Raw genomic sequence first — 22647 nt, forward strand, 5'->3', positions numbered from 1 at the left:
CTACTAGTACTGTTTTCCCTTCTGCCCAACAACTCAACCCCATTTTTGCTCTGACTGGCCGTTAATCAGCCATTTACTAAATCAGCTGATACCAGCTTAAAGCAGAATCTCCATCTGAAGTAAAAATGAGTACCATTGATGCCCACTGAGTATGAGTGGCCACTTATACCCATAACCTCCAACAACAAAGAGCTACTATGCCCTCCCTTCTCCACCTCTCTGAGAAATGATGCAAAGCCCATGGAATCAATACCAAACGGGCCATTAACTTTTACATCTAACCCTATCCAATCATCTCTTAAATCTGTGCCTTCACCATAAGGTAGATGAAGAGTGCATGCCAGAGTAAACACAAATCCACCAACATTGCTAGAAGTAATTATCCAAAGTATCCTATTGGTGGTGGGTAGGCATCTCTTCAAATATACAAAAGACAAAATATTGTCGTCATTCCTAGACAAAATTCTGCAACTCCCTTACGTACATACATGGGGAAAATAAAACAAACAACAACCCCCCACCAAATTCACATAGAATTCCTGCTAGATTAAAAATGCTTAGAAAAGATTAAAATGTATGTCAATTAAATTTAATTAAAAGTCCCAACACACTGTATAAGGAATGAGATGTCTATGTTACTATGTTTAACTGTTGCCAAGATATCAATATATTCTAATAAATAAATTTATACTTTCTCAGCTCCAGTAATTTTCTGTGTCATAAATTTAAATAGTGGGCAGCAATTATCTTTATTTTCGGTTAAAAGCTCTACTAAAAATACACATTTTCCTTAATATTTAAAAAACAACAACACAAAATCTGAGTGGTTGTCAAATTCTCCAAGTGTTTTACAAATAGTGATGGATGGTAGAGACAGAAGTCAGGAACAGTGTGCATTCCTTAACCAAGTAGGAAAATGTTCATTTCAAAAGTTTTACTTTTTCCTTTAAGAGCTTAAAGCTGGGGTTCTTGCTGATCTTCTTGTTAAAGATGACTAGCAGCTCCTCTTCAGACTTGTGGTGTTCATTAGTTACTGCATAGTACTGCGCTAAAACCTTCATGTAAAGAAAACAAATGCCAAACGGAATTAACTATTGAAAGTTTCTCTTTCAGTAATAAAAAGCTGTGTTTTGACTAAAGATCTAGGGCAAAATAACAGTAAAATATTAAAAGAAAATCACTCTCCACAGTAGGAAAGACAGGGGAGGCAGAACTAATAATAATAGTGATAATGAAAAGCATATACTGTTTACTATGTGCCGGGCACATATCCCATCTGAGCCTCACAACCACCCTGGGAGGCAGGTGCTTTGTTATCCCCACTTTTCAGATGAGGAAACCGAGGTACACGGAAGTTAAGCTAGGAAATGTGTAGTCACATTTGAACTCAGGTTGCCCTGAGCGGTCTATCCACTGTTCCACCTGCACCTGGAGGCAGAAGACCTGGGCTTGATGTCAGGCTGGAATACTAACAAACTGTGAAGCATGTTATGAAGGTGGAACTGACTGGCCTTGGTGGCTGAATATGAGCAATGAAGAAGAAGAGTCCTGTAAAAACAATACCGAAGTTTCCAACAGAGGAAACGAGTTAAATGGTACTGCCACTGACAGAAACACCAAGGACATGAGGGGAAGATAAGCTTGGTGAAGCAGAGGAGAGAGCGCTGGGCTTGGAGGCAGAAAGATCTGAGTTCAAATGTGCCCTCAGACACTTTCTTAGCTGAATGACACTGGGCAAGTCACTTAACCTCCTATTAATAGTACCTACCTCACTGGGTTAACGTGAAACCAAATGTCAAGTGCACAGTGCCTCGCACATAGTAGGTGCGTAATAAATGCTTATTTCTTCTTTCCTACATCACAGAGTTGTTACAAGGAAAGTGCTTTGAAGACTATACAAATATAAAGTGCTATAATAAAAGGCTCAAATATTTGAAAATAAGAAAACAATTTCATCAACTATACTAATTTAACATTCCATACCTTTTTCCTTAACTTTTTAACTGATATTTCATTGTCGGGGGCTTGTTTCAGAACAGCTTTGATAGTTCCTTTCCAGTTGAATTTCCCTAAAATGTGATGAATTATACAGAACGATATAATATGCATATGCCTATACTTATATTACATATAAATATAATACTTATTACAAATATGTTATTAAATAAATATATAAAAAACAAGAGTTGGGTGAATAAGATAGTTATCACAAGTTAACTACTCTGAGAAATGGATAAACCCTTTCCACTGAATGAGCTATCACACATACCATGTGTGGGACCACTAACTGTCTGTCCCCTCATCTTGTACTTCATTCACTCCACTGACTCAGGGCAACTCAGTGCAACTCAGTGCATTCTTGCAGGGATGCCCGCCCAATGCCTTGTGCATGCTCCCTCTACCTCTCTGCCTATTGCAAACTTCATCTCTACCTTCAAAAACACAACCACTGTTCCTGAGTTCAAGAAGCTTACATCCTAATAGAAGAGACAACAGGTAAATACACAGATAGTGTAAAGATACAGACACAGATGGGAAAACATGAGTACCTGCAGAAGGTTTCCTGCTGAAAATGGTTTTTGTGCTGATCCTTAAAAAAAACCAGGTACACATCCCTGTCCTGTTTTACCCCCTATGAGGGGTAAAAGTGAGGAGGAGGAATATCCATGGCATGAGGAGAGATGGGGCAAAGGCAAGAGACAAGAGAGAGTGTCATGTTTCTGGACCATAAAGTACATGAAGGGGAAGTAAAGCATATGATGGGAAAGGGCCAAGCCATAAAAAGATCCTTCATTGCCAAAACTTTACACCTGACACTGGAAATAATAGGGAACCAATGGAATTTACTGAGCATGGGGGTGACACAGACCTCTGCTTTAGGAAAATCCCCTTGGTGGCTAGGTAGAAGATGGAATGGAGAGTGGAGTAACTTCAGGCAGGCAGACCAATCCCAAGGCTATTGCAGCAATGGTGATGAGGGGTGAACCAGGGTGCTGGCTATGTGAGTGAAGAGAAAGGGATCTACATGAGGAATGTTAGAATGGTACAACTAGGCCAACTGAACGTGTGAGATGAGACTGATTAACAGACGGTGACACTGAGGGTGTGAAACTGAAAGACCGGTGACCCCATGAAAAACAACAGGGAAGTTTGGAAGAGGGGAAGACTTTTGAGAGAAAGAGAATGAGTCCTCTTTTGGACAAGTTAAGTTTGAGGTGTCTGTGTCTACAGGAAATCCAGTTTAAAAGCTCCAAAAGGCAGCTGGAGATGTGGGATTGGAGCTCAGAAGAGAGGCTAGGGCTAGACATATAAATCTACAAGTTACAGACAACTGAACCCACAGGAATGAACGGAGATAGCATAGAAAGAAAGAAAAGAGTCGAGGACAGAACTTTGGGAATACTTATAAGGGATAAAGACCTAGCAAAAGAGACCGAGGGGCAAAAAACCCTCAAAATGGGGTCATAAACAATCAGACACAATTGACATGACTGAACAACAAGGAAAACACCTGCCCCAACATCTAATTGGGTTTGATAGGTTAAGTAACTATATTATCATTACTGCTAAGTTTTGAATGTTTATTTATCATTATATTAAATCCATACGTTATATCATGCTATGAGTAAAATATATATAGAGCAACCCGATAACATTACTGGAATTACAGGCCTCAAAGACTAGTTTGCCCTACTTCATAGGCACACACTGTACAAATGTTTTGGCTTACAAATTCTCAAATAATCCCCACAACAAACAAATGGAATATTTATATATTTACCTACATATAGTCTCTAGATCAGAAGAAATCATATTATCTACCCCAACTCCTGAGCTTTCCCTCATTTAATCTCTTATCACCTTGTACTTCTTTTTAGACCTTTCTATTCTTATTTGCCTTATATCTGAGTACATGCCTAACTGATGTTTCGGTACCCCACCCCCCATGAAGTAGTGAATGTGTTATCTTTTTCCTAGGATTTCCCCCGTGCTAAGTACTGAAATGATAGGTATCAATTCTGTATCACTTTCTTATTGATACTATTTACAAGTAATTGATTTTTTCCTGTAATTGCTTAAGTCATGGTTCTTTGTCTCTGACCTTAGTTCAGAATTCAGCTGGCCTGTAAGGGGTTAAATTTAGAAGTCTAGGTCTCCCGCTAATCAGTGATCTATTATTGCTTGAAGGAATTTAGCTGACCTTGGGGGATGCATGTGAACACAAGAGACAGGCCTAGAATCTTTACAGCACACCACCAAGCTATCTTTCAAGGATGTCTGGTTTGCTGGCCAAAAAGCAGGGTCTCTTATCTCTAATCCTTGCAGCTGCACTCAAATAAATGAGCATTTCTTAGTGTCCTAAGAGAAGGGAGGGGCGGGGAGTCCACTGCTAGCCTCATTACCAAACTTTCAAACATTCATGTTCCCTGGGCCTCATATTTGTAACCGATCATGTTGTCCCCAATCCCACGATGTCACCTACCTTGCTCTGTTCTCCCCAAACCCCATAAAAGGGGAACTATCCTTTTATTCAAGGTCTTTGGCATATATGGAAGCAAGCCACTGACCCCTTATTGAGAGTCAGCATGCCCCTGCTAACAAATGTTCGCTTGCGCAGAGAACTGCCTCAGTTTACCCTTCTGTTAAACTTCAAGTGACAGTAGATTACTGAACATGGAAAACGCTGAGGAAAATTTAAATCAAATTTACTGAAATATACCTTTTATAGGTGTTTCACTCTCTTCAGTCTCCACATTAGTGTCTTCTGTATGTTTCATTTTTTTCTTCTTAGAATCAGCTTCTTCTAAGTATTCAGAAAATTAAAGTACATTATTACTAGCATGGTCCATAATTTAGAAAGGAAAATACTCCATTGGAGTTTTGTATTTAGAATTCAAAATATTTCTGTCAAGAAAAGAAACAACAAACCATTTTTGTTCATTATTAGAAAACAAGTTACACAAATGAGCCACCTACCTTCTGAATGCTTACGTTTCCTTCTTTCTGCAGGTGCTTTTGTCTCTTGCTCTGTTGTCATTTCAACATGATTTCCATTTCCATTCACTTCTGATTCTGCTGCATATTCCTTCTTGCTTTTTTTCTTCTTATTTTTCTTTTTTTCTGCATTGCTAATTTCTGGCATTTCTTCCCCTATGGCATCAAGTTCTTCTACCTGGCCCCTCTTGCGCTTTTTGGATTTCTGATCACTTGAATTTTCTTGATGGTTTTCCAACTTCAGTTCTTTCTTTTCTTTTTTCCTATTCTTCTGTCGCTCTTCCTTGCGTTCTCTTTTGCTCTTCTTCCCCTCTGGTTGTCCTGTCTTTTCACTGACTTCTGCGGGTGTTGTCTTAACTTTATTTTCTGAATGTTGATTCTCCACTTGGTTGAGAGGCTGTTTCTCTTGTTCTTTTGTACTTGGTCCCTTGTTATTGGGGGGAAAACACAAAGTTCAGTGTTTTTCTCCCTCCACCCAAACATTAATTTAAGATACAGCTTTTACATTATCACCAACACGTAATGAGTTAATAATTCAAAGAGAGAGTTTATTTTCATACATTAGTCTAGTGAAGTGAAAAGGGTAGCAGATACACGCACGCACGCGCGCGCGCAGTCCAAAGACCTGGCTTTGCGTTCTGGCTCGGTCACTCACTAGTTGTGTGATCTTGGGCAAGTCATTTTACTTCTCTAAATCTGTTTCCCTATCTAAAAAAATCAGGATAATCCTAGAAATACCTACCCTCACAAGGCTCTAGAAAGGATCAAATGAGATTACATATCACCATAAAACATTCTCATATGTAAGCCGTTACTACAATAGGAAGCACAACAAAGCAGCAGTGAAGACAAAAACAAGAATCAATGACTATCCCAACCATGCAGTCTCTTGCTTCTTCCACTAAAGGAGTGAGCTTCCTGTCACCTATACCAGGCTACTACTTCACTTTAGTACTACCCCCCCTTTACTTTAGTCTAAAGGCTTTCCCTTAGCACCTGCTAAAGAGCCTAATGAATCTCTTTTTCTCAACTAACCCTTTAGATCACTGAAACCAGGAAAAATTAATAGGACTGAAAACCAGATGTGCACAAAGACCCCTTCTAAGTATTAAGCAAGAAACCTGTCAAATACAACATATATTCCAAGGTTCCCAATTTTTTTTCCTGAATCAAACATTAGATATTTTCCAGTTCTGAAGACTCGACTTGGTATATGTCAACTGAAAATGTATTTTGCTTGGAAAGTACGCATGTATCAATACATATAAGTCTGTCTCAAACAGCATAAAGCAAAGAGAGCACCCAATGCCATTCTGACCAAGGGAAATAAAAATGTATAGACTATCAATAACATAGGTATTTACTGAGAGGAAGGTAACAAGTAACGGATAAGAGTGGTCTTTCCATTAATATTACAGCCAATAATTTAAAAAGAAACCCCACACCTTGATTCAAATGATAAGCTGGTTAATGTATAGGCACAGCATACCTGCAAAATGGAGCTGATATTTGCACTTTCTGCATCAGAAGGTAGGTATGAGAAAAGTAAAGCAACAGTGCTAAGTAAAATATTGGGTATCATCAAGTCCTGCCCGTAGCCCTTCAGAGAGTTCATTGTATTTAATCACACAAATTTAATTAGGGTAGCCTGTCTGTAGCTTGTCCTACTAAAAAAGCAACATTATGTACAATGTTTGACATTAAAAAGCCTTGCTCACGCCAACAGGAAAATATTCTCTGTAACACAGTCAGGTTAGGATTCATCCACAAATTGTAAGACACAAAGAATCTCTATGGAAAACTGTCACACACCAAAGCAGAAACTATCATTTTACAACCACTATCATTTTAACTTTAAGTTCAGATATGACTTACGTTGCTGGTAGCTTCAGAAAAGATATCCCACACCTGTTCCTGAAGAGAGTCATTATAAATTTTTAAACTGTTCTTCATCCAATTCTGTCAAGAAAAAAAGTTCAGAATATTTGCATATCATCTATTGAATAAAAATAATAAGAGGCCTAATTTATTCTCTGCCCTTGAAAGGCAAGCCCAGGGGTGAGGGCCACTCCCCAAAGTCTCCCTGTTGTTGCTCATCATGTTCTGGTCTTCTGCTCCAGTCTGCTGAAGTCTGTGAAATCCCTGTCCTCAAGCCCTCATGACCAGGGCAGGGGTGGAAGGGGACAGGAATAGAAGAGTTGAAGAAAGAGTCCCTCTGGGACATCTCCTCCTATACTGTACTGTTGGGTTTTACAGCCCCAGCTCCTAACCAATATCTTTACTCCAACCTAGAGACCCTACCCTGCTCTTCATCTCCCAACTGGGCCCACTGTGATGACTTCATAATAACTCCCAACGCTGATGAATTTTACCTCTGCCTTTGCTGTCATTTCAAGTCCCCATCAATATCTATTTGAAAACAAGCTAAATGAGGCAGATGGCAAGGGAAAGAGAGGATGGCTCAGGAGAAAGCCTTTTCAACATTTTACAAGTCCACAAAAGAGCAGCCCCAGCGAAGAAGCAACAGATCGTGGCAGGGCAAAGGCAAGTCTGGCAAACCTATGCCAGAGAAGATTCCCTTCTGAGTTTTCACATCAGTGGAAATGCCTCTATTCCCATACCTCTTTCTTAGAGAACAATCTCCAGGACTCCCTTTACCTCCTTAAGTTAAAACTCTGAATGCGTTTTCCCCGCTGAAACATTGTATTGTAGAACGAATTCCATGTGTAACACTGTGGTTTAACTAAGTTTTTACAGGATAGCCTGGGAACCTAATCACCATGCATAACACCATCTCAAACAGAAAATGTGCTTCAAACTTAAAAAAATAACTCAACGTGCCCATGAACGTTTGGAGACTATGGAATGATCTTTTTCAAACCTCTTTTTGGGAGGAAGTGACTTCAAACTACTTACCTGAAATTTGGCCTTTTTTCTTGGAATGTTGTCAAAACCACTAACTTTTTCTAAAATCTCTCGCAATTTGGGGCTAATACTGGGTTTCTTCATTACTTCGTGAATCTTCTGCAAAAAGAGAAATTAAAGACAGCCAGAAAAAATGAGGAGGGGTATAAAACCAGTGAATCCAAGCATGAACGCAACCAGAAACTCATGATGACATGATAGTTCAACAACCAAATTGGCACTACTAGTCTACAACTTTGACAAGGTCAGAAAGGTCTGTCTATGAACCTGTCACTTCCCTCTCATGAGAAAATAAAATACTTGGACAAAGAGTAAGATAACATAGCATCCTTTAAGTCAAAAGATCTTGACTTGGGATTCATAAACTTTAATAAATGCTTAATAACTGCATTTCAATATTATAATTGGCTTCATTTATAATCCTAGGTATTTTAGTGTATGCATTTTAAAACACTCTTCTGAGAAGGAGTCCATAGGGTTCACTGGACTGCCAAAGGGGTCCATAACACAAAAAAGTTAAGAACCCCTGCTTTAAGGGGTAAGTGACAACCTCAAGGAACTTGATTCAGACTCAAAATTGGCTTCATTGAGGTTATAATCAGTAAAACCTATTGCTATGGAAGATACAGGAACAATATTGTATTATCATATGACCATCTTTCTAGAGTTAGAAAGGCCCTCAGAAGCCATCTGGTTGGGGCAGCCAGGTGGCACAGTGAGTAGAGCACCGGCCCTGGAGTCAGGAGGACCTGAGTTCAAATCAGGCCTCAGACACTTGACACACTAGCTGTGTGACCTTGGGCAAGTCACTTAACCCCAATTGCCCTGTCCCCCCCTCAAAAAAAAAAAAAAGCCATCTGGTGCAACTCTTTTATCTCACACTTGAGGAAACTGGCGTAAAGTAACTTGCCCAGGACTTGAACCCAGGCCTGCCGATTACATCTCCAGTGCTAGTTTCACTGTACCAGCCTGTAATGACCCAGTACAGAAAAAGGTGAGAGGGAGTTCCTGTTTCCATTCCTAGAACTACTTTGGGGGAATGTTATTAGTGTTATCATTACACTCCTTTGCACTCTCACTGTACTTTGTGTCTCTTATTTTGTGCCCATTTTACCCTCTACTAGGTGATCTATTAATTCCCATACAGCTGTTTTATGACGTCTACAGTGAATATAGGAATCACACTTTGTATCATCTGTATTTGAGTATATTTTCTCCCCCTATTAAGCTGTAAAGTTCTAGAAGGGTATTAATGGTATCTTATTTTTTATAGCCTCCACCACTGGAAGGAAAAGTACCTTGGCCATAGCATGTGCTCAACAAACGCCTAATGAATAAATAACACAGTGAGTTTTAAAATTTAGTTATATTATGGACCAAAATAGGTTTCCTCCCAACTACATTAGATGATCTCTAGTATCTATTAAATTTTATGAAGTGGACATCTGGGAGGCTATCCTGCAAATCTAACAATCACTAATAACATTATTTCTATGGATAAAGTTAGGTTTCAAATAAATGACTTAGAAATAAACTTTTAGAACATATCTCATTAATAAGTTTGATATTTCCTGCAGAGGTTTTAGGAAATCCGTCTGGTGATAAAAATCTGTCAACAAACATCTCTTTCAAAAGAGCCAATAGTTAGTTATTCAAAGAGCTAGTCCAGAGTATCAGATTCTATTACCCGTTACAGCATTGAACATCTTGAGGAAAGCGTGTGTTTGGAGCAATAAGCCATCAGGTAGCAATGTATGATGTGATTACTAATTCTCTCTCTTCTTCCTCTTTCCCCCCAACAAAGCCTATCCCTGTCAAGAAGTGCAGTCCTGGCCTAACACCACCACTAACAACAAAGCTGATCTCCGTATCATCTAATAAACACAATGCAAATAGGCCATATTGTACCTGAATCCACTCTTGCTGTTTAACATCTCCTTTGTTGGTTTTGGCCTCATAACCTTTGCCACCGTATTTTTGATCCTCACTGATGCACTTCACATGTGTTTTGTAGTCATCGCCCCTTAAACATAAAAAGTTTCAATAGATTTACGATGTTAATTCCTACCTTAATACACACAAAATACTGCCTACCCCATCAATCACTCATTCCAAAATTCCACGATTATACTTCTTAGTAATAGCAACAAGAAGAAGCTGTGATAGCACCTACTCTGTGCCAGGCACTGTGCTAAGGGCTTCACAATTATCACCTCATTTGGCCCTGACAACCACCCCAGGAGGTAGAGATATTATTATTGCCACTTCACAGATGAGGAAACTGAGGCAAACAGAGGTGAAATGACTTGTCCAGGGTCACACAGCTAGTGAGTGTTTGAGGATAGAACTGAATTCAGGTCTTTCTGACACCAACAGGTCAAGTATTGCTCCCATGATGTTGCTATCCATCAGGGTTAACGTCACCATTTTCTCTCTGCCAAGGTCCAATATATAAAGTGCTGTTACCAAACTCTCTGCCTATTCCTTATATCTGGGGCACTTTTAATACCAAACCTACAGAGACACTACGGCAGTACACTGCTTTATGGGTATCTGTATGCAAATGAAATAATATGTAAAAGCACTCTTTAAGCACGAAACGTACTAGACAGAGGTTTAGGGTTTGTTTTGACCTTTTTTTTCTGGACCTGTGATGTCTGCCGTCTGATTGCTGCGATGTCTTTGCTAACAGAAATGCTGTGTTAATTTCTTCCACTGATACAGAGCAGTAACTCAGTCTTACATGGGGGCCAGGGTGCTGAGAGGTTAAAGTTATCATGGCCAGTGTTCACAAAGTACCTGTCAGAGGCAGGCATTCCTGACTTCAAGGCCAGCCCTCTTTCCAATATGCTTTTGACAATACAGACGTAAGGTACAGTATCAGTGTAAAGAGACAGCTTCAGTGTGGACGTGTACATAGTGTACATACAGAAAGACTACCAAGGCAGCTTCTTGGGAAGTACACTCATGTACTTCACATTAAGTCAGGGGGTAACAAGAGGAGTGTGCCTGCTGGGATGTCGCCACCGTCTCCGGGCCTTTCCTTTGACCTCAGGTACCCTATTAGACTTTCCCAAATACTGATCATAACAGCAACCCACATTTTCAAGCTCAATGCGGGAAGCTACACAGGAGCATGATCATTTAGAACACCTTTAAAATTAGCTGTAGTTAAAAGCTTACCAGAAGTCTTTGCCACAGTCAATGCAAGAAAGGTATTGACAGTTTTTGCAAATGTTCACATGTTTCTCCACTTGCCCTTTCTTCACTGATTCTCCACATGCATTGCATGTAAAAAATACCATTTTAGTAAATGCTTTTTTGCTTTACCCCAAACAGATGAAAATTCTTGACCTAAAAGAATACACATACAGAACATACATATACACACAGATATATATTTAACATATATCAAGAATACATATTTAGAAATAGTAACTATAAACAAGTTTGTTCTACGGTAATTAAATGAGTTATATGGCTAACTTTCTAAACATACTTTACAGAGACAAACATACAGGACAAATAAAAATCAAAGCAACCTAAATAAAATTATTATGGTGCTCAGTCAAGCCCAGTTTTTTTTTTTTTTGATAAGCTTTTCCCTCTCAAACTCTAAGCAAAAACAATTTATACCACCTACCTAGTATCACTCGTACTTAGTGATCGGTATTTATGTATATAAAGGTCATAGAAAGATGATTCTAAGTTTGCATTGCAAATGACTTACAGCTTACCAAGTAAAATAATAAAGTATCCATAGACGTGTGGGTGCATGTTATGCAGAAGGCTGAGGATTGCTGGCAGAAAAAAAATACCTTCACCAAAAAAAAAAAAAAACCCACAAGGAAAGTAATATAAATGCATTGTGATGACAGCTGTTTGTCAAATATGTTACTTGTTACAGCATTGTTTCAATACTGCAAGTTGTTTACTCAGCCTCTTTTAAAAGCTAATAACCCAGGAATCTTTTAGTGTTTCTGTCCTTGAATGCCAAGTGACGCAGAAAAGATCACAGGAAAAAGTCCTTAACACAAGCAGCCCATAATGAAAAACAGGGGAATGAACAACTAATCTGATGGGATTCAATCACTTCCTCCAAGGTCCCTGGACCTGAGCAAAAACTTGATCTTCACTCCACGTGCATAGATATCATATAATCAACACATCACTACTTGCAGGTACTCATTCCAGGTGTCTAACTGACAAATGGGACATTAGTCTAGTGACCGCAGGCAGTTCAAGAATGATACTTTTGAACTTGTGTAACCATGTAATGCCTGGCCCATGTCCCCTAAGATTAAGGTGTTCTGGACACACCTAGAGATCCTTTACTATGGGTACCTCTCATTAAAATGTAATGTTCTATCTACAGTGCTTGACAGAATATTACACAAAACACTTGGTTCAGGCACTGGTCTCACTGTCAAAGTATCCACTGTCAAATGGATAGAGACAGGAGGACCTGAGTTCAAATTTGGCCTCAAAGACGCTTGACATTTACTAGCTGTGTGACTGTGGGTAAGTCACTTAAACCCAACTGTCTTGCTGCCCCCTCCAAATCCCCCCCAAAACCCCAACTCAATAACTCTGTCCACTGCTAAGAACATAAACCTGGTCTGTAGCTGGAGCCTAATGAAAGTCTGGAGAAAAGGGGGTAGAACACTTAGAAATCCACACATATAGAAAGGCTCTTCCTATCATCACCAGACACCTCTGTAGGTGCTTTGTAAATGTCAGTTAATGATGACAATAGCAGTAATTCTGCTTTAACAGGAGACCAATAACTGAAGGTGCCATAGCAGATTCTTGATCTGTTTTGATAGTTATATTTTATACCTAATTTCAAATGAAGACAAACGTAATGCTAAGTATAACAAAAAGTCAACTCCCAATAAATGGAACAAAATCATAAGTATGAACCCAGGAAGGTGTCATGATCTATGGCCAAAAGCTATAGAAATAATAAACACATTAGGTACAATAGTCTGCTTGCTGATAATTTATTTACCATTCTTATAATATAATCAATATTTCTATTCCACAATTACAAAGCATCCCAGGAACATAAGTACAGGATCGTCCAAACCTTTTGTGGGGAGGAAATACTCTGCTTCTTACCTGAAGTCGTGTGATCCTGAGGTGGACTTGAAGCTTAACAGGGAAGTTCTACCAGCCAGAAAGGAAGGCAATTGACCAGAAGCTATGTTGCTGTCCACAATCAATTGGCTAGGGACTTCTGGTAGAGAAGAAGATAAACGAGGGGTTTAGAAACTTAAAATATAGTTCAGGAACATAAAATAAAGTGTTATCCTAGCAATGGTCTAGTCCAACACACCTACACAAAGCAACTTACCAAACTCAGGATGACTGAGAGAGGTTAAGATGGAGAGAAGCAAACTCCACCCGGCCTCCCCTTGTTGCTATTGCACACTCCTCCCCCCTCCCCCTGACCCTCCCACTCACCTGGCAGTGGGGAAGTAACAGAAAAGACCAAGGGAGAGCTAGAGAAGAAATGAGAAGAGGACACAGTGGTTCTCCTGCCACTCTCCCAGCCCAAGGCTTTCAGCACCACTGATGGGAAAGGAAGGGCAAGGCATATATACCCCACTCTGTCCCTCAGTACATCCTCCAGCCACTACTCCATTTCTGTTCCTCACTCCAGAATTCCCGCCCCAGGGTTTCACACGTTTTCCACCTAGAATCTCAGCCCCAGGCCATGCAAATGATTTTAGAGTTAGGAGAGTTCTCCCCTCTTCTCACCAACTGGATAAGAGGCAAGCAGAGAGTGACTCTCCAATCCTGTGGCCAGAGTTGAAGTCTTTACAGGAAAGGCATTCCTGGTACCCCAAGTTAGAACCTGCATGTATTTTTCTATAGAATCATTATGTTTGATGTTTGGGCTCAACAATACTATACTTTTGTTTTATTATGGATTATATAGGTTTTGGTGCCCTGCCCTGACCTGGAAACCTCAACACCATGTGTGACACCTTTTTTACAAAAAATTTTTTTCTGAGGTTTTTTGCACAATGATGCATTCCTAAATTAGAAGTTGCTGTCTTAGAAAACAATTTCAAACATGTTCTAGAGCTTTGGGTGAATTACAGGATCTCTTTCTGCTCACACTTAGTGGAGATAACAATCTCTATCACCTGCTTGTTATTCATATGGATTAACAAGATAAAGCTCGTAATCAGCTTACTTCTCCTTTAGAAGACCCAGTGTACATATTAATATGAGCCATAAAAATAACCTTGACTATCTTTCACACTGTAAACCTGCAGGAAAAAATAATATCCTACTTTCTCAGTTTATGGCTGAGCAAGCCAAATATTAACTAAAGAAATCCTGCTTAAACCTACAAAGTAAACATACTCAGTGGTACAAATCAACAGGCATTTTTTAAGCACCTACTATTTTCCAGACCCTGTACAAAGCACTGCGGAAACAAAGAAAAGCAAAATTAATGGCACGGACCCTTGTAAGGGTGGGATACACTTTATGTGTAACATTTGTTTCCTATTTCAATCCATGACTGCACCACTTTGGCATAGGGACTGGACCTGTGGAACTCCTGGGTAAGGAAAGTCCCTCTGCCAATGCACTTAATCGCTATCTCTGTAACTCAGTTTTGGACAGCTGCTTGGAACTTTGTTAAGGGACCAATGTCAGAGGCAGAACACTGGCTCCAAGATGGCACTCTACTGCACCACACTGCCTCTGGACTATGCAGTGCTATACTTAAGAAGTGAAACAAGGACTTATCCCACAGAGTAGTGTGACCTATTGGAAAAAGCAAAGGTTGAGAATCTGGAGATGTTCTAATTCCAGCTATGTCGCTGCCAAGTTGTGGGACCTAAAGGAAAGGACTTTTTCTCTCTCTTCTGCTAAAATCTTGTGGTAATGTCTCATCATGTTAAGGAGGTATTCCTGAGTTCTCAAAATTCAGTTTGACTTAATATTTATTAAGTGCCTGTTATACGAAAGGGACACGGATAAAGTAGGAGAGGCAATTGTGGTGTAATGTCCAGTGTAGTAGTTATGAAATGTGGGCTTCAAGGCCTGCCACAGACACATCACAGTTCTGTAATTTAGAACAAGGCACTTATCTTCTGGGTATCTCAAGCAACTCTTTAAGACATTCGGTTACAAACTAGTTGCCTCCAGAATCCCTATGAAACTAAAGGTCCAAACTTTTCCCCAACACTCACAAGCATGAGCTCGAGACATGTGTATGCAAGCAAACACAAACACACACACATAGTTCGGAGACAAAACTGAAAGTTGTTTTTCCGGGCCTCCTCTCAACTCAATGTCTTTTACCCTTCTTGGCATCGGGCCCTCATCACTCATCTTTTAGCTGCCTAGTGCCCCTGGTCTCTTTCTCTGCCTTTCTCCCCAACAAAACTTTCAAGGAATTAACCTGCACATTCAGCACAACTGGTGCAACAACTCTTTATACAGACGTACTCTTACCCTCCAAAAGCCACCGTCTTCTTAGTTCAATTTTTTTTCAGGCTCCTTGGCTTTTCTCCGGTGCTCCGATCTCATGTTTGTGTATACATCCTATTCCTGCCCAGATTTGTAAGCTCTTAGAGCACAGGAAGCAAATTTTTATCTTGGTGTCCTTTTCGACTATCCAACCCAATCTCAAAACCTTAACTGTTTGCTGAATAGGATTGTGGGTCACGAGGTCCCCCCCAAAGGGGGCGGGGGCATCTTGCAAGGATAGCTAGGTGTCACAGTACATAGCCGGCCTCAAATACGGTCCAACTGTGTGACCCTGGGCAAGTCACCTAACCCGTCTGCCTCCGTTTCCTCACCTGTAAAATGGGGATAAAACCGGTACCTACCTCCCAGGGTTGTTGGGAGAATGAAATGATAAGCGTACGGCGCTAGCCCAGAGCCCGGCACGGTGTTAATACTGCCCACGATCACACTGACACTAAGCGATGCAGAAGTTCGAAGACAAACGGACAGCTACGTCCTTCCGTGACTCCATCGCTTGGTGCAGCGTGTCACCCCTCTCGCCCACCCTGACACCGCCTGACTCTTAAAGCATCACAGAAGCCCCGGACACAAGAAGGAGGAGCCTCCGGAAGTCCAGCCGCTCCTTAACTACAGATGAACAAACAAGGACCTGCCGGGGCCGCCCGGGGGGTGCATGACCCAGCGGGGACTCGAACCCGAGTCCTCTGACTGCCGTCCGTCGCTCCTGCCATGCACCCAGAGGGGCTGAGCCGTCCACCCCGGCGACTTCCGGGCTAGTCACCCCCAGCCCGGCTCCGCACCGCACCACGAGGGCGGCGATCTTCTCGGCCAGCCCCCGGCAGACCGAGCGCAGGCCGCTCAGGATCGCCGCGGTCCACGCTGGGGCTCCAACCCGACCTGGGCGGCAGCCGCTAGCCAGCCCCTTCCCCCGGCGGTGGTCCCGTCCTCTGCAGCCTCAGCCCGCCCAACCGGACCATCACTCACCCCGGCCGCGCGCCGAAGAACCGTTTCAACCGCCCGCGCCCAGCACGTGGGCTCCCCCGGGGCGGCGCGTCCCGCGAGTCCGCCTCCCGCCTCCTGCCCACGCCAACTATCTGGGATTCTCCAACTCGCAGGAGGTGGCAGGGACAGCGCACAGGAAAACACGCGCATGCGTGCCCCGCAACCTTCGCTTTTCTCCTTTTCCTCCGCCCCGCCTCCGGCCCCATCCTCTTCGCGCGGAAGTGACGTAGACGGAAGTACTGTGGGATACAGGGTGCTGTCAAACCGCCGGGCCGAGCGGCCGCCGGCGGAGCTCTGGGTGCTCCGCTGAGCGGCGGGAGCGGAAGGAGCCCGAAGAGGAGGAGGAGGGCACGGGCCCGCTCGGACGGGTAAGGAAGCCCCTTGGGCGCTAGCTGAAGGGACTTGGAAAGACGAGGCCTCGCTCACCGCCTTTCTTGATCTCCACACTCTCCGCAGGGTCGTCTATGCTCGCCCAGAGCTTGGAGGGCGACAGGGCCGCCGCTGCGGGTCAGGAAGGGTGCTTCACGGCCACCGTAGGAGCTCCCGGACTGAGTGGGAAGGCCTGAGGGAGGCGGGCTCGCTCCCCACGCCTGAAGGGAGGAAGTGGGGGAACTAGAGTCCTATCCAAGGCGGAGGGGGACTGATACAGCCCCGGCCCGGATGAGATACCTAGGCCGACCTATAAGCTTTACAGATGAGGAAACTATGTCCCAGAGAGGTCAGGTGACTTGTCTAAGGTCATAGATTTGCACCCAGGTCCTTCAGTTGAGCTCAATTCAGAAAGCCTTAGTGCGTGCGATGAAACGCTCAGTTGTGGAGCCTGTGTACCACATGATCTCTGGGGCTGCTGGAGTGTTTACTCCACGTGTCTAAAATTAGGGAACCGGCGTTAGGAGGTGCTGCACGTAACCGGCGATCTATGAGCAAGTGTTTGTTAAGCTTCGGCTATAATACCTACTGCTAGGCGCTAGGGATAGAGAGAAAAGGGACGAATGGGCTTGTCCTCAAAGACTTTGGGGATTGGGGAGAGGACAGCAATACTCGTATAGGTATATGTGAAATAGATACGAGGTGATTTTGGAGGAAAGCTTCAAGGAGAAGGTGTCACTTGGTCTGAGCACTGAAAAAAACTAGAGATTCCGGCTTGCTTTTTAAATTAAATTTTAAACGTGTTTTATCCCTCATTTCATCACCCTCCCATGGGAGGGGGGGAGGAATCTTGTAACATGCAAAAACTAGGGATTCCGAGAGACCGAGGTGGGGGAGGAGGGAACGTTCTAGATATGTAGAAGAGCTGTACAGAAAGGCTCCAAGGTAGGTGGCTGGAATATACCTAGTCTCAGGAACAAGAAGAATATACCTAGTCTCAGGACCACAGTATCTGTGGAAGGGGAGGGCAAGGGCCAGTTCGTGACAGTCTTTAAATGCCAAAGGAGTTCTATCCCATCCTGGCCGCTATAGGGAGCCAAAGGACTTCGAAATATTGGGGTAGAGGAAAGAACACTTGACTGACAAGAAGTCAGGAAATAGGGGGTTTGTCAGTTAACTAGCTGTGATTTTAGGTAAGTCACTTAATGTCTCTGCTTCTCAGATTCCTCATGCAGCAAAATGAGGGAGTTAGACTGGATTATCTCAAAGATCTCTTCCCATTTTAACGTTTTATGAAAATCGTTTAGTTGGTGGAAGAGCATGAATTGGTGATTCCTCTGTCAGAAAGTTTTTCCTTATAAATAAATGCTATAGAAGTTAAAAATAGGAATGCTTTGTAATTTTGTATAATGATGGCATCAGGATCCAATCAAAAGAATTTCTTTTGTTTTTACTCTATCAGGTAACTGAATTTGTACGGTGAGAGGTGTTTGATTTATTATGAATTGGTAGTTTCTATAGACAGGTGATTTTTTTTTCTTGAAAGTTTTTTTTTTCCATATTGAGAGTTAATGGATGATTTTCCAGGATCAGAGACAAAAAAGGTTTGGTTTTTTTAAATATATATAAATATAAATATATTTTAAATAAATGTAAATATAAAAATAATCTAAATAATATATAAATTATATACAATATAATTGTTCAATATCAACAATAGTTCTCGACATAAAGAAGCTTGCGTTACCAGTACCAAGTTCACATTTGAGAAAGGATAACGTGATTGCATTTTGTTCATAGAGGCAGATAGGTAGAACAAGAGATTGGGCTTAAAATCAGGAAGACCTGAGTTCAAATCCAGCCTCAGACACTTACTAGCTATGTGACCCTGGGCAAATCATTTAACCTCTTTTTACCTCAGTTTCCTGAACTGTAAAATGAGGATATAATAGCACCTAACTCCCAAGTTTGTTGTCAGGATCAAATGTGATAATATTTGTAAAGCTTTGGGCACGCAAGTGCTAAATAAAAGTTTATTTCTTTCTCTCATTTGAAAAGACAAATGTTAAAATATTTGCCAAAGGTGGGTGCCATTTTTTTGCTGCAGAGAGGATTCGTTTTCCTTGTGTTCTGTAGTGACTTGTCTGGGGGAGGAGGAGTAGTAAATATTTCAAGGAAATATACTGCAGTAAAAAACAATCCAAATCAAGTGGTTGTTGTAAATGCTAGATTTTCCAGGTTCTGAAGATCAAAATGTTTGAATAATGTTCATATTTTAAAAGAGATGTAACCTACAATAATATCTTGTTTTCTACTTAGACCTTTTATCTGAAAAATTATGATGACTATAGAAATGATTAGGTACAGTGACAATTTGACACTTTACTGACATGGAATAGTAAAAGCAGCAGTAAATAATAGAATGCATACAATAAGCATAAAATATTCATTTTACAAATAAGAAGAAAATAAACATTTATAAAATGCCTACTATGTGCCAGGCATTATCCTTAGCACTTTTCGCAAATATCATCTCATTTGATCCTCACAACAATCCTGTGAGGGAGGTACTATTATTATTCTCATTTTGCAGTTGAGGAAACTGAGGCAGACAGGTTAAGAGGCTTGCTTAGGGTCACACAGCTAATAAGTGACTGAAGCATGATTTGAATTCAGGTAGTCCATACTCCAGGCCCAATGCTCTATCCACTGTGCCATCAGCTGCCTGGGGGAAAAGTACTATGCAAGTAATTTTCTTCAGATATGAATTACACCAGAAGGAATTTTGAATATTTTGCAGATTGACTCCATAATTAGATAGACCACCATATACATAATTCTTTGGTAGTATATTATAGGCGGCTGATGCTCCTCAGATTTTGGAGCTGAGTAAAGGAAGATCCATCTATCTTATGCTTACTACTAAGAGGTCGGATCAAGTTGTTTGATAGACAGAGGGTACAGCATCATGACAAGTGCAGTATCAGCCACACTGTTAGTCCCAGTTCTCAGGATTCCCAGAATGAGATGTTTAGTGGCACAGAGGTCATAGAAACAACCAACAAGCAGGATAGTTCCTGTCTTGCTTTGGGCTTGACAGCCCTGACTAGTTACACAAAGGTTGACTGATGCTGCATGCTCTATATTAAATTGTAAGCAACATGGGTCAGCAGAAAAAATCCAAAATATAATAGGAAATCATTCATAGCATCAGTGGAGCTCAAGCACTGTGATATGACTAATTTGCAACAGGTGAATCAAGCACTATTGGAGTAGAATGGGTCAACACCTTAGCTGCAAAGGAAGAAAAAATTTCAGAGATACAATGAGGGATAAGACACAACAATACTGTGTCACAGAAGGTCTGTCGAAAGCAAATCCCATAGGTCTCCATGGCCTATGTGCTATATCACTGCTGGTAGCATACAAATACAAAGGACTGTCAAGTAATTCACAATGGAAAGAACCATATATATGACATAAAACATATGGAAAGTAATTACAAAGCAGCATGTGAGTAACTGAAAGATAATACTGTAAGGCACAAACTGTATATATAAGTGCTGAATGAAGGCATGAATTAGCCCAGGGCTGTCCAATCTTAGGTTTTCTTAAGGCCTCATTAAAATAAAATAATTATTCGAGGGCCGCACCCAGAATAAAAAATACAGTACACTAATAGAAAGTGGGGGAATGCGTGTCATCGATACAATAGACAAAAGTTGCGAAGCGCAAAAGCAAACACAAAACAAAGCGACAACAACAGTATAAAGGTAGGTGCATACTGACTAGTTGTATCATACAGACGGAATGCATACCACAGATTGATTGAAGATTTTGTGCTATATATTCAATCCATAATACTGCTTAAAAACACCAAAGAAAATTAACATCAATGAGATTATTTATTAGTGATGGAATTAAAAAATCTAATATGCTTTCCATATTTCCGTGCAAATTATTATTTTATTTTTTCGCTCATGAAAATTAAAAACCACAGGCGGGCTGCATAAAATCGCACCGTGGGCCACATGCAGCCCACAGGCCGTATTTTGGATAGCCCTGATTTAGCTAATAAACATTTGTGTGCTTACTTTGAATAGCATCCACTGAGGTTCACTGAGTCAACATGAATCATCAATGATGTCTTTCATGCCTGTGAATAACTCTCCACTAGCCTCTCTGAGACACTACATAGAACTAGAGAGCATAAATACTGTCTGTGGTTGGCTTCCAGGCTTACAAAAAGACAAACTAGTGTTCAGGTTTACAAAGAGGATTTCATGATCTCACTCCATCTTCACCATAACCCTCTGAAGTAGGCACTACAGATGTTGTTATCCCATTTATAGAGATGAGAAAACTGAGGCTTAGAGGGGTGGTGCCTTCTACATTGTTGCCCAATTCTTAAATGTCAAAAGAAAAATTTGAACCAAAATTTTTCCTTATTCTACTTTGTATTCCACATCGTTTCCTCTACTAATTTAGCCTACATTTTAAAGGCTAGAGTTAAATATGTTTAATCTCTGCAGATTTAGTTTTAGTCCTAACATTTTTTATTTTTCTGGTTTTAGGCTATATTTTCTGCAACCCTTTTCCCCACCCATCACCTAAAAGGTAGTTCACCTAGGTTCCTTCTGACCCAATCAATAGAGATTTATTAATATTTGTTAATTAGGTACTGGGGAATGTGTAAAATTTTGATAAGAAATGATTCTTAACCTCTTGGAGCTTGTGTTGTAATAGGGAGGTAAAAGACAGATAACTAATAATAATATTTCACACTAAGTCCATTAGAGAGGTGGAAAACAGATACTCTATTTGGTCATTACCAACAGGGAATCCAGAAAAGTTTGGTGGAGAAGACATTTGAATTAGACTTCTACTAGGTTTTCTCCACAAAGTCTTACTCTGATTATACTGTGAGAGTTATACTGGGTTCCTGAAAAGTAAGCCAACCCAGCATAAGTTCTGGCAGGTTCTGCTGACCTGGAAAGACTTTTTGTCATGGTCCTCACCATAAACTCATTTTGAGAACTAACTCATCTAAGAACACAGAACATCACCAGTAGTATGGCCAGTATATATTATGAATTTGAAAACCTATGAAATAAGAAACATTTTTAAAAGGACCTGTGTGGTCCTTTCTTATGTAAGGACAGTGGCCAGAATGGGGCAGAGGGTGCTAAGAAGCACATAGTTTTTAGACCAACATTATCCAAAGGTAAGCTCTTTGTCCAGAGAATAATGAATTGACCTACTTTTATTATTATTTTGGAGGGGGGAAGGCAGGGCAATTTGGGTTAAGTGACCCAAGGTTACTTAACTAAGGTCACACAACTAGTAAGTGTTAAGTGTCTGAGTTCACATTTGAACTCAGGTCCTTCTGACTCCCAGGCTGGTGCTCTATTCACTGTGCCACCTACCTGTCCCGAATTGACCTACTTTTGAAACAATTGAACCGAGTCAATATTGACATTCTCAGCAGATCAGAAGGCAAAAAGCTTAGCCCAATTTAAGGTTGTCTCATTGGTTCTCCTAATAGAGGCAACTTAAAAAAAAAAAAAAAGACTGGTTTCATCATGTTCCCAAAAGGAATACGAAACATTTCATGGGATATTAGAACATCACATTTTATAGAACTCAACAAGCATGAACAAAAGAACGGCATGAAGATAGTTGTAGCTTATGCACCAGTATTTGTTGCAGAAGATGAAAAGGTAGAGAAATCCTACAAAGAACTTGGTAAGAGTCTAAAAAACAAGTCAGCTTACACTTCTATGTTGATTTCCATGTGAAATTGGACACAACAGAAAGTGAACAGAAGTACCCTGGAAAATGTGGTTCAGGTTTAAAAAAAAC

General features: G+C 41.0%; 2 protein-coding genes across 4 annotated transcripts in view; one reads left to right on the forward strand and one right to left on the reverse strand.

Annotated features, from left to right (window-relative positions):
• Window positions 1-730: 730 nt before the first annotated feature.
• On the reverse strand, window positions 731-16630 carry LYAR (Ly1 antibody reactive). Of its 2 annotated transcripts, none has more exons than XM_036762335.1 (10): window positions 16399-16630; window positions 13042-13159; window positions 11104-11274; window positions 9829-9943; window positions 7912-8019; window positions 6871-6954; window positions 4978-5422; window positions 4721-4804; window positions 1984-2069; window positions 731-1055 (listed from the first exon to the last, which is right to left on the reverse strand). In XM_036762335.1, the coding sequence occupies exons 3-10, from the start codon at window positions 11223-11225 to the stop codon at window positions 921-923; spliced, it is 1179 nt and encodes a 392-aa protein (XP_036618230.1). In that variant the 5' UTR covers window positions 11226-11274; window positions 13042-13159; window positions 16399-16630; the 3' UTR covers window positions 731-920. The 2 variants fall into 2 exon arrangements, with proteins under 2 accessions (XP_036618230.1, XP_036618231.1); XM_036762336.1 differs by lacking the exon at window positions 16399-16630 and adding an exon at window positions 15400-15419.
• A 21-nt stretch (window positions 16631-16651) lies between these two features.
• ZBTB49 (zinc finger and BTB domain containing 49) overlaps window positions 16652-22647 on the forward strand; it is a 34508-nt gene continuing 28512 nt past the window's right edge. Inside the window, exon 1 of one of the 2 annotated variants that reach the window (XM_036762283.1) lies at window positions 16652-16784. The gene's annotated coding sequence lies outside the window, so the exon portion shown is untranslated. The remainder of the gene's footprint in view (window positions 16785-22647) is intronic. The other variant, XM_036762284.1, reaches the window with a different exon arrangement.

Source organism: Trichosurus vulpecula, chromosome 6, assembly GCF_011100635.1.
Source record: "Trichosurus vulpecula isolate mTriVul1 chromosome 6, mTriVul1.pri, whole genome shotgun sequence".
NCBI lineage: Eukaryota > Metazoa > Chordata > Mammalia > Diprotodontia > Phalangeridae > Trichosurus > Trichosurus vulpecula.